This window comes from Rhyacophila brunnea, unplaced genomic scaffold (assembly GCF_057557595.1).
Source record: "Rhyacophila brunnea isolate RB1 unplaced genomic scaffold, BYU_Rbru_1.0 scaffold_17, whole genome shotgun sequence".
Lineage (NCBI taxonomy): Eukaryota > Metazoa > Arthropoda > Insecta > Trichoptera > Rhyacophilidae > Rhyacophila > Rhyacophila brunnea.
Genome location: NW_028232827.1, coordinates 29,760,381 through 29,772,900, shown reverse-complemented (window position 1 = coordinate 29,772,900; position 12,520 = coordinate 29,760,381). Strand labels below are relative to the sequence as shown.

Below are 12,520 nucleotides of genomic sequence, written 5' to 3'. Positions count from 1 at the left end.
CATCCTTCGCTATTCCGGGCGGAGTGAGTGAGTGAGTCTGGTATTTAAGTAAATTCTGAAACTATTGATTTGGTCATGTTATCAAGCGGCGTTTATTGTAACTTATCTGTATGACCAATTTGGTAGCCATTATCAAATCCGTAAAATATGACACCAAATTTGGAACAATACTCCTCTTGCATAATTTTCTGTTATTGAGTGTAATGTGAAACGTGAATGTGTTGGGCGTGCTGAGAACTTTATCGAAAATATTACGTGTCCTTTCTCTCACACAAAGAATATAAATCTAACGGACTAAAAATCGACATACGAGATCGACTATAGTAAAACTGGGGTATACTTGAACAAATGTAATACCAACATAAAATGCCTAATATATTAATATGCAGCATGGTAACAAAATAATAGACAACAATGACTGATGAAAAGTGAAGCGAGTATGTACAATAATGAATTGATGAGGTGTGGTCCAGTGATGGAGCGGAGGGAAAAAGAATGCCCAACCGAGATGGGGAGAGCTCATAAACTTAATCGTGAAGCATAATAATGCCATAGATTTTCTCGCACCGGCCGTGACTCGAACGGCGTGAAGTCGGTTGCATTTATTTTCTCATTGCCGCTAAGGGGTTGGCAACATTGATGCTTTCGACTAAATTATGTCACTCTTTATAGGTACTTAATTCTTTTTTTTAATTGTATACCTACTTTTCGATATATTACTATTATTATCGATACTATACTAGGGATATGTGGCTCTTTCTACACAGTACAATTAACGCGTCTCTAGGCCTCCTGTGGGTCTATCTATACTTATCGACCGCTAAAGTGATAAATATTATCAAACTTAGGGTAGGTTTATATCGTATTAGTACTTATTTTAACAATTACAATAACTTGGTTGTAACTTATGTACTATATTTTAACAGCACCTCTCTGTGCTGTGATAAAATTTAGAGCGAGATAGACAGTTTTGACTGTTTAGACGGCTAATATATTGTAACAATTATATTACCTCAATACAAATATGTAATAAATACTATCACTTTTACTTTAGCGGTAGATAGTCGCCTTGTGTATAGAATAGACCCTCTGGTATGTTGAAAAGGCGTCTCTTGCGACTTTTACGTCATGTAAGGCATAAAGCCCATTGACGCAGCGAGTGCGGCGCTCGCGCAAAATTTCTACAAGTGGCGCGTAAATCATCAAAAATACAACGTAATCAAATACGCCAGCGCCCACTGGACTTGACGATGCCTTGCGCCCCACCTGCCGCATGAGTCACCGTTTTTCGCTTCTCGGCGATACGATTTAATGAAAATACAAAGAAGTCCATTCATTGAACACGGCTACCAAAATTACGCTGCTCGAGGCGTCGTCGATCGACGGGCGAAAAGCAATTATTTAATAACAGGGAAGTCATTGTTTAATTTTATTGCGTGTCCAGTTTATCGCTGGTTGAATAATGTCGTCGTAAATATTAATTACAAGCCCCGAAATAATATAATATTTTTATTGCTTTGTTATGAGAGGCGCTGTAATAATAATTATTTTGTGCTGCTTGGGCCGCTTATTACATAGGTGAAGGGTAATGCGCGGCGAGAGACGTGTGATTATGGTTATGAATAAACACTTCATACGCCGACTTCGCCCACTCGACGCGTTCTATGGGCACCATCGCTAAGACAAGACAACGGCGCGATCATTATTGGTAAAGTAAAAACGAAACAATGATGCGGTTGGTCGATAGTGTGCGTGCGTATGGGGAGCCGTAATAAATACCTGGCAGCCGATGACCGCGTACTCGTACGTATACGTAGGCATACAATCGACGAACCGCATCATTGTTTCGTTTTTACTGTACATGGCTTATAGTTTGTGGCGGTATCTTCCACGCCACATACCACGTCTATTGCATATGGATCCAAAGTAATTTCTCAAGACTGGTTGTCTTGATCAAAGGCTTTGAACCCGTTGCAGAATTCATTAGCATAATATAGATTATAAATGTAACTCGTATCGACCACACATGGATTTGTATATCAAGAACCATATAAATAATAATGTTGAATGATTTTTTTTTTTATTTAAACTATAAAACATAATTACAACAATTTTGACAACTAATATTATAAACATGACATATTGCTTTTTTAAGCACCATTGCACTATACATACAAATACCTGTCCCGTGTAAGACAACACAAAAATCTCAATCTAATTATGCGAACACGTCGCTGGATTTATAAACGTGTCCGAAGTACCATCAGACGGCTACATGTAAATTATACGTATTACAGTTCACCGTGAGCTGTCGTACTGGAAATAGATGGCCGTATAGTATTGAGATAAAAATACGCATTTTTTTGTGAAGCATTGCAGTTCGTTATGTTCGAAATTTTATTATATTTAATAAGAATATTAATTTGATATTGATTGGTATAAAATATTTGATAATATTGCTATCATTATTATCAAGTACAAATTTATACTTACGAACATATATGAAAATTTTATATAATACATTATACGATCCGATTGTATTTCTAATTTACTTACCTACCGATTTTCTTCGGTTTTTTCCTTGTATTCCGGAGGTTTTTATTTTGTAAGTATTTTATTTAGGCATGATTTTAATCTAAATACTATACGGCCATATATTTCCGATATAAAATCTCATGGTGAAATGTGATATATCCGACTGCATACGTACAAATTTCCGGAAACGTCATCAGACAGTACGTACAACTGTAAAAGCCTGAAATAGACTACGTGAAAGATAACTGAAAAATCTACGTTCTAAACTAATTAACAAGACGGGTTTAATATTTCCGCCCTCATTAAAATTATATTTCATTATTCCGAATTAATGCTGGAATTAATGGAAACGGAATCGTAAGCTGCCTAATTTATCACACCTACTATTTTAATTAAGGCGGCTGGACCCTGTCTCCATTTAAAAAATGCCCAATTCACGTGGAAATTCTTAACAAAGTAAGTTACTAAACCTGGCGAAATATTGTATAACTAATTTAAAAGGGTCTTGAGTTAATAATTTGTGACCTTCCTTAGTACAGTGGTAATATTATTTTTCATTAAAAAAAAAATCAAAATACCTATTTAAATCACGACTTATCACGTTCAACTTAGCTAATTATATTGTTGTTATTGACAATTTTAATATTATGTCCCAATTGAAGGTTTAGCATATAACTTGTAATCGTTGTAAAAAGCCTATTTAGACATATTCTCTACAATACGGACTACGAATTTTCCATTTAAAACTACTTAATGAATGCTATACACTGAACACAGAAAATTTCAAAGGACTAGTTATTACCCATGGTGGAAAGAATACGTTAAAAAAACAACCATTTTCCTCGTCCGGAATTGAATCCATCTTTGATTGGTAATACATAATAAAATAAGATGTAGTAGTTTTAAATCAGTAATGAATGACAACACTGTTGGATATTTTTTAAATATTCGAATAAAATAATTCAACAGCCTACAATAATGACACTAAAATTGTGATTATAATATTATGCTGTACGTGACGTCATAGTAAGCTACCGTTACGGGGGGAAAGTGTGTAATGTCGTTTTTCTTGGTGTTTAAAATGTTATCAGAATGATGCTTCCATCCCGTAGCACATTTTGAACTTTCAAACGAACATTGCCAGTTAGAAACATCTGCCGAAATCACCAGAACAACATGAAGTTACCTCACGTTGTACTGCACTGTATCGACACCTGCATAACTCAATTAACTTTTTTTTTTATCTTTTTTACATGCATACACATTTTCGAATCATGTCAAAATCGCGTGTTTTTTGTTTCTAGCGGTTGGCACTATGTATTTTCTATAAGAATGTTGTCTATTATCTGTGTCTGCGGGTTGGGTGCCGTTCAAAATATTATTGAATTTACAGAGACTCGTTACTGAGTTACTCCATCATTGAATTTACAGACATCATGTTCGTTCAAAATATTCTGCAAAATGATGAAATTTACCGCCGTGACAGCGTGATAGTACGCTACATACATCTCAATATAATCACAACTTTATTATTCCTTTTTCAGAAATCGCGGCACCGAATTCATACATAATCGGGGGGAAACATGAGTCTCTGTGGTAAATACACGCAATAAAAATGGAATTGTTTATTTTTTCAATCTATTATCTGACACGTTCTCGCCCATATTTAGTTTTTTTTATTCTTATGAGGTGCAGTAGCACAATTTATCTTGATCGTTGTGCGGCTGATTTTAGCATAATTGAGTCAGCAAAAAATAAACATAAAACATTATTTACCATGGAAATTATAGTTTTAGTAGCGTATAAGCGCGATTAACGGAAATTGCTTTATCGGACGTAGAAATGTTTCAATTGAAAAAAAAAAAATTAATTAATTATTTCAGTTCAACTAAAACATCAATTGTTATATAAATTTTCACTAATCTAAATTGACTGGAAGAAAGAAAATATTTGAAAGTTGAAAACAGGGGGAATTTCCTGATGGTCGAGTCCTTTCGTGAAAAATATTCAGCATGACTGGCGAAGCAATGAATATAACATGGGCTGCTCGCTATCGGCATCTGAATAAATTACAATAAGAGAAATCAAGATTCATTCCTCCTTAAAGTGCCGAGTCCAACCGAATATAACCGACCACGTGGTCAATTTGGTATTCTTTTCTAAGTAATTTTGAGAGATTTCTATATCTACTTACACAAACAATACAATGTCATAAAAATGTCAAACTGTAATTATGAAATAATTACCTACTGATGTATCAGTAACTAAATTAATACTATTTTTTTTATTCAATTCTGCGTACCTATACATTTTAATATTGTCAGATTATTTATTGTTCAAAAAATATAAATTTGAAAAACTTCAGAAACATCCAGAACTCACGTCTTTCACTTTCCGGTGAGTGCTTTCGTGTCTAACCTATTGATCCGTCTATAATTCATGTGAAATATTTCTTATAACTACGTTTAACTGATGTTCTTCTAACCACACCAATCAGAAGATAATAAATTAATATTGATGAAACTTACATTGAATAGACTTCATACGAAGTATACATTAGGGAGTCATCTTCTTCAGGGTAAAGTGATCAAATAGTAGCGATGGAGTGATGAACTGAAGTGTGGGCGCGTGGTTAGATCCAACTATTGTCTTTAACACACTGACTAATATTCAAGCCGATGTCCTTATCGATTTGACCAAAACATCGAATCAGCCTATCTCTTCGTTCTGTATAGAACTTTTTATCTTATATGACCTTTTGATTTAGAAGATTTAGTAGACGTAGACGTGAGCTATTGCTAGTTTAAAATATACATACTTAGGAACCAACTTTTCAATTCTAAAACTGTTGAAATCGTTAAACTTTATGTACATTTTAGAAGTGATTGGGTGGGTACCTTTGCTGATTTCTTAAACTCTGACTAAAAAAATCTTTTTTGATTTTTGGAAGGTTTTTTGCGGAGAAAAACACTTTCCTAAATATGTAGTCATTTTTATCATCAGCTACGCGACACACCAGAGTATCTCATAGTTTCTATGTATATATCCATATCCAAATTGACCGCTTTCCAATTCGGTAGATACTACCTACTCAACGAATACGGTAGGTAGAGGGTAGTCAAGATTTTTTTAAAAGAATATTTGGCTTTCTCCATTCCAGGGATTGCCCGATATTATTTTCTTTACTAGTTCATTATTTATTTATTTAAGAAAACAAAACATTGTGGACATAGCTAATCTAAATTCAAGACGTTCAAAACATGAAATTTACATTATAAAAAATATTACCATCACAGGAGAGAAGAAGAAATATATTAAAAAACATACAATTTTATACATAAAAATAAAATTTCGAAATAAAGCACTGAAAATGTCTATGTCTATGGGGAGCGCATTGACTAGTCTTGCACCCCTCGCTAATGGTGCCTGATAGACTTGACGCGAGGTAACGGTTCCTACCCAGAATAGATCATGGCTGCGACCACATAGGTAATTGACAGGCGCATGTAAATTCAAATTCATACAATGTTCATAGTTTAACCGGCGTAATTATCCAATCTCCCAAATACTGGTTATAATTACAATAGTTGTAATTATTACACTACATGTACCTCCAGAAATATTGTACTTATCAATTAACTCAACTACTATTATTTTTACTATCTCCTCAAAAAATAGTTGATCAGACAGATTAATTAATTAAACAGATTAATTAGACAGATTAATTAAACTCTTTAGTTCCGTAATAAATACCGTGATGATTTATTAAGTTGACTAAATTTGATGTGAATATTGGCAGCTTCTTGAGTAGATTTGTTCAGGGCTCGAAATGGACCGGAGCGCACCGGAGCGCCGTTCCTGTGAATTTGGAAAAATTGTCGCTCCGTCTCGTGGATAAAACAATTTCACCGTCTGAGCTAGATAGGCCATATAATACAAAATCTAACACACTTATTTTTATGAAATACTCATAAAATTTGATAACTACGTAAATATCTTCTGAAAACTATCGGGCGCTCCGGTTCGTAAACTTTTCCATTTCGAGCGCTGGATTTGTTAGGAGTTTTTTTTATACTATGAATGGTTTCCTGAACTCAAAGTCTTATGCTATCCAAATATACATTAAAATAACATAATATTATTATTAAGTTGTCAGACGTGGAATTCGAGCCAGTGGCCTACGATTCTATACAACGTTCTGCCGTTTATCTCTATGCTGATATTAACATTATTTACCCCATCTGAACCACAGTCAATGAGCAAATACAATAAGTACTTACATTAAAAAAATCCCTTGAAGCTAGGTAGCTTTCACCCAATTGACTATGAAATGAATACGTTTGTACTTAACCTGGATCTAAGTTTAAGAACTAGGGGTAACTCTCCGTCAATAAGGTTTTAGTTTTGGTAAAAGCGTTTGGCGCGATGTTGCCGAAATTACGACGTTCTTAATTCAAATGGTCCGTGTTAACGTTTATGACATTTTGAGATAGTGGTTTTATTTCGACTACAATTATTTGGCAAGAATCAAAACATGTTATATTTTGCGTATTTCGGACACGAAAGCGAACAACAATGATAAACTTTTGGATTCTCAGACACAATAATTATTAGATATTTATTATATATTAGATAACGACTGGAAAATGTTATAAGCTTGAAAATATATTTTCCCGACTCTCGTAATAGACAATAAAATAATACAGGTACCTAAATAAGAGGAAAAATTTTCTGAAAAGAAACAAAATTCATCCGCTCTCATTGTCCACGTTTAAAAAAAATGACAAAACGTGTCTAGAATTTTCTTATCAAAAAAAAAATCAATCGTTCATGCTCGGGCAATATAATAATAATTTAAAAAAATACATTTTTTTTTGTTCAAAAACAAAAAAATCTCGATTTCACTTGTGCGTAATTATAATGCATAATGTTCAACGCACGAGTTGAAAACAGCCATATTTTTTAGGAAATGTCAAACAGCACGCATAATATAAATGACTAATTAATATTATTATATGATTGTAGGTGGTATATATCAAATACGAATGACGAAACAGCTTAATATATTTAGTTAGCGCTTGGGCGCGGTTTGGGTCTAAGCCTAAATATAATATATAGGTATGCCGTCGTGATTTGATTCGTCAAATTGAAAACGCCAATAGAACATTTTATCAAATTTAATATAAGTATGCTGCAACGAAGCTGAAAATTTCGATAGTAGTGCTAGTTGTTGCATATTCTTCAAATGCAATAACATGGTAATCTATTAGTTGAACAATAATGATGATTGTTGTATAATGGTATTACTACGAACAGGTTGCCATGTTGAATAATTCAAAGATAATAAATAACTAGCACTACCATCGTAACTTACTATTCCGTGCCCCGGCCTGAGTAGTACAAACACGCGCATGATCTTACTCCCTACTTCATTTATCATTTGTCAATTTATGGCTACGGCCGTATGTTGTAGCTTAGCCACTGGGAAATGCCAATAGAAATGGCGTATTTCAAAAAAGTACTACCTTATTCTTATGTCAATAATCATTATAAAGCAAACATTATTCGTATAATGTTTATCACATTTGAATGGTCAAAGACATAGCTTATAATCAGTATCTTTAAAATTATCTTTAAATGTGTAAATCTTGCCCATTTTTTGAATAATAAAATGCCTAATTCTTGTCAAATTTGGGATCACAGAGATTATCAATATATTTTTTATTGTAAATATTTCACTACAATAATGTCGACATCAATTTTACTAATGGTTTTATAAATGCTTTTAAAAATTAATAAATATAAAAAATCTTAACACCACTTCACATGAACGTACTGAAATATGACTATATTCATTCTAAAACATTAGAGCGAGAGGTTTAAAAGAATACTATTTTATGTAATAAAAATACTTTATGCAGTCATCAAAATGTTTAAAATAAATTTTAAGGATAATAAGGCTTCAAAAATATATAAATAGATTATCTACAACGTTTAAGGAATGTCCAGGGTTATGCTCTGAAAATACCATAAAAGCTCCGTTTTGACCTACGCTGAGCATGTGGGCCCTTAATAGGATCGGACATGGTCGGATGAATATTTTATATTCAATTTGTGAGAAATATTCATAATTTTAACATTTTAATTTAATTTAATAATACTTGTACGACCGATCGAAACTATTTTGAAGCCCCTTTATAAATCTTTTGATGAATAAATTGCGTCATTTGCATCAAACAAAATCGCCACTGGTGTTGATACTCTGGCTATACTTGATCTTTAAATAGGTACCTCAAAGTTATAGGACGCGTATGTTTTCCATCGATAATCAATATAATGTTATTAGCCCGGTACCTACCAATAATTTTTAGATTACGTTTTATCTGATCGATAAAAACCTTTAACTACCCGCTTAATGCTTATGCGGTAATACTGCGAATACATTAACAGCGGTGATCGTTTACCTGCTTAATAATTGCGCAGGATCCGTATTTTATCGTCATTACTTAGCAATAACTAAACAGCCATCATTATTCATTAGCGATATTGCACTTCTCTCGATTCCCGGCATCTCCGGGGAATTAGCAATGACTGGCCGTATAAAGAGAAATGGATGGAATGAACACAACAGCTCGCTGCCTACAAACGAACGCTTAATAAATTGAAAGCCAAATAGAGTCAATCCCCACTTAGTTACTTAGTAAATAGGGAACGGTTTGGATCAGTGACAAGCAAATTACTGATAATATATGAGATTAAATAATGTGCTTGCGTAAATGATAATTGTGTAGCCATAATATAATGAAAGAATATAATCATTTCATATTATTATTATTATGTTGGTATATCTATTCATTCTTGATTGATCATAGATTTGAAATTCGAAGACTTTTCAAGATAAACAATGTACAGACCTACAAACTTATCTGTTGAATGGGATGGGGGCGCCACTGTCGAAAACTACCCAATCAAGACTTATTACTGGAGAAAATCTGTGGTATTTTTTAGTTCCATTTTCGGCCATTTTACAGATAAGTTTGTAGGTCTGTAAGTTCATAAACATATTTATATGGCTAATAAACATGTTTTTGTTTACATTCATACAATTCATCAGAGTATACCATTATTAAAAATTACCGTAGTTCTAAATTTGAATGTAAATATATTAATTACTATTTTTTGAAGTTTAATAATATTAGAACTGACTGAAAACGTCGAATGCGTCCATAGTGATAATAATTTTGACAATTCAAATAATGTTTAGATAATAATATGAAAGGCAATTTTTTTTTAAATCATAATAAAATGCTTATATGTAATATTGCTTGATGCATAACGCGAGTTGAAAATATTATATATTTTTTATTGAGTTCCGTTAACAATAAAATTAATGTGCAATCTATAGGTACTTATTACAAAAAGTTGGAATGTCTATCTCTATGTCTAATTTTCATTTGTTCGATTACAACTAAAAAAAACTACAGGACCAATGAAACTTGCACCGTTTATAGAGTAAATTATTTATACCAAGCTCCAAACACGGGTTCACCATACAAGATTCTTACCAAAAACATTTTTTTTGCTTATGGTACCAGGTACCATTAACTAAAACCTTTACCGATGGATTTCCCATTTACAGATATTCAAATAGAAAGCAAAAAAATGTGGGCGTCATCGATTTAATTTGAACATTTCATTAGTCTATATCTCAAAATTAACTATCTATTTTTGATATCTCAATAGAAGCAACATAAATTTAAAAAAAAATCACGAGCATGTCAAATATTAAATACCTACTATACATTTAATAACACCCGAGAAAAACAACATATAAAAATATGTTTGAAACTGTGTTATATTGTTTAATCTTTTTTGTAGATGCTAAATCTCGTTGATTAGAATTTTAATTTAGATATCTATACCTACTTAACATATAAAGCAATGATTTTTTAAACAAGAGGCATTGCACCAATCAATTGTATCACCAATAAACAAATAAACCATGTTATTTATATAAAAAATACATTATAAAATAATAGAAACACTCACGTATGTTGTAGTAGGCAGCGCGCAGATATAAATCATCAGAAGAAGAACAGCAACAAATATCTCCCTCCGCCTCCCCAATGCGCGAGGATATTCATCACAAAGTGCTGTTATCATGGCCTCCAGCCCCCCAAACGTGCTGTCCAGCCCCAAGGTGATAAGCATCAGGAAGAAGATGATAGACCAAAAGACGGAACCTGTCATTGTGGCAATAGCTTCGGGGTAGACTATGAACACGAGACCTGGGCCTTCCAGACCTACTTCTTCGATGTTTTTGTTCTGGACGTGCGCCATATAGCTAAACAAAAATAAAACATAATCAGTGATAGTTCAGTGCTCTGATGGTTATCATATAAAATCGATAGATTGGTTAATGCAAGAGTGTCGTATGTCCACTTTGGAAAGTTTTCAGTAAATAGAATCGAATGCGAAATGGACTTTTATAATAATAAATGGCAATATCTTCGCAAGTATTCTATTTCAACCTACAATATTTTTACAGTAAAAGTTATAATGTAAATGGTCGTTTTGTGTGTAATAAATCAATTTTGGTTTAACCTGGACATGCACTATCTGTGCACTAAACCATCGCAATGTAATTTATGTAGGTTCCACCTGTTAATGCAAACTATTTGTCGAAAGCCGATATTGCCGAATAGGGTTGTGTAAATGAATTCTAATTCATATCAATCTGGAAAAGGAATTATTTCCATCTTCAATTAGTATATTTTTCGTGTTTTTTGCGACGAATTTTCATCATATTCATGCCATAAAAACTGCATACTTGCTCTAATCGGTAAGGATAACAAAATTAATAGTTTTTATACATAACATTTTAGGTTATATCTACCATTCTTCAACATAATAGGTATTTCGTGAGACCTATATTTCATAAACTCTGGTTAAGCCAATTATGATCATAATCCGATCTTTAACCCGCACCAACTATGTCCTACCTACTTACCTTAATACCAGGCACGTTAATACATAAATAGTTAGCTACATTACGAACTCCGTTGATTCAACACATGTAAATCCGTGATACCGGCGCATGTGAATTAACCGTAAACCGCTGTGCGTACAGGGCGACTCATCCAAAAAGTATCTGTTCGACCTTCGTTGCGCTAAATCGGATATGGTTTGAGTGAACGTCGCGTCTCTCACCTATTCTAAACTTGTCATCATCTTCATCCCAAAATACAAGTGTAGCCGTGAGTGTGACAAAGAAGCGTCCGTTTACCAGTGGTGTGAGTGCGTGAATACGGAACCAGCTTATGTGCGCCAGCCATTTCAATATCAAAGGTCGGTGCCTGAATTGAGTCCCTGTTTAACCACCCTCCCCCAGCATCCGGAATCCACCCCAATTACAGCCCACTGAAAAGCGCCGCCAAACCCGAAAGATACTTTACACACATTCGATTGTAAAATTAGTTTTTTCATATTGTAATAAGCCCCGTTTGTTATAACACACAGTTTTTAAGTAGATATATTAATTAACAGTAACATGAGGTAAGTAGAAAATAAAAGGATAAATAAATCATATATTTCTCACCCGAGCACTGAAAAAATAACAAATCCCGCAAGAAAGCTGGTTAAACAATTGATGGTGGATGTGATGATGGCGTCCCGGTAGCAGTTGTTGTTAAATTTATTGTAACTGGAAAGGGCGAGGAGTGTGCCGAAGCCAGGGCCGAGTGAGAAGAAAATCTGAGATGCAGCGTCAATCCATACCTGTTAAATTTAACAATAATTTTAACAGTCGTAGCTATTATTAGTGAATACTTTGTAAGTATAATTTATGTATTTGATGAAAACAACATAAATATTTATAATATTAAAACTATTTCGTCTTACAAATGAAAAAAACAAACAATGTATTAGGCGAAGGGTGGATGTAGGCTGTTATGATTCGACATACATAGTGCACACTAAACTTTTT

General features: G+C 33.4%; 1 protein-coding gene across 1 annotated transcript in view; it reads right to left on the bottom strand.

Moving 5' to 3' along the window:
* SerT (Serotonin transporter) overlaps positions 1-12,520 on the bottom strand; it is a 114,324-nt gene that overhangs the window by 16,223 nt on the left and 85,581 nt on the right. Inside the window, exons 8-9 of the mRNA XM_085944181.1 lie at positions 12,134-12,312; positions 10,585-10,879 (exon numbers count right to left, since the gene is read on the bottom strand). Coding sequence (XP_085800307.1) covers positions 10,585-10,879; positions 12,134-12,312 — 474 coding nt within the window. The remainder of the gene's footprint in view (positions 1-10,584; positions 10,880-12,133; positions 12,313-12,520) is intronic.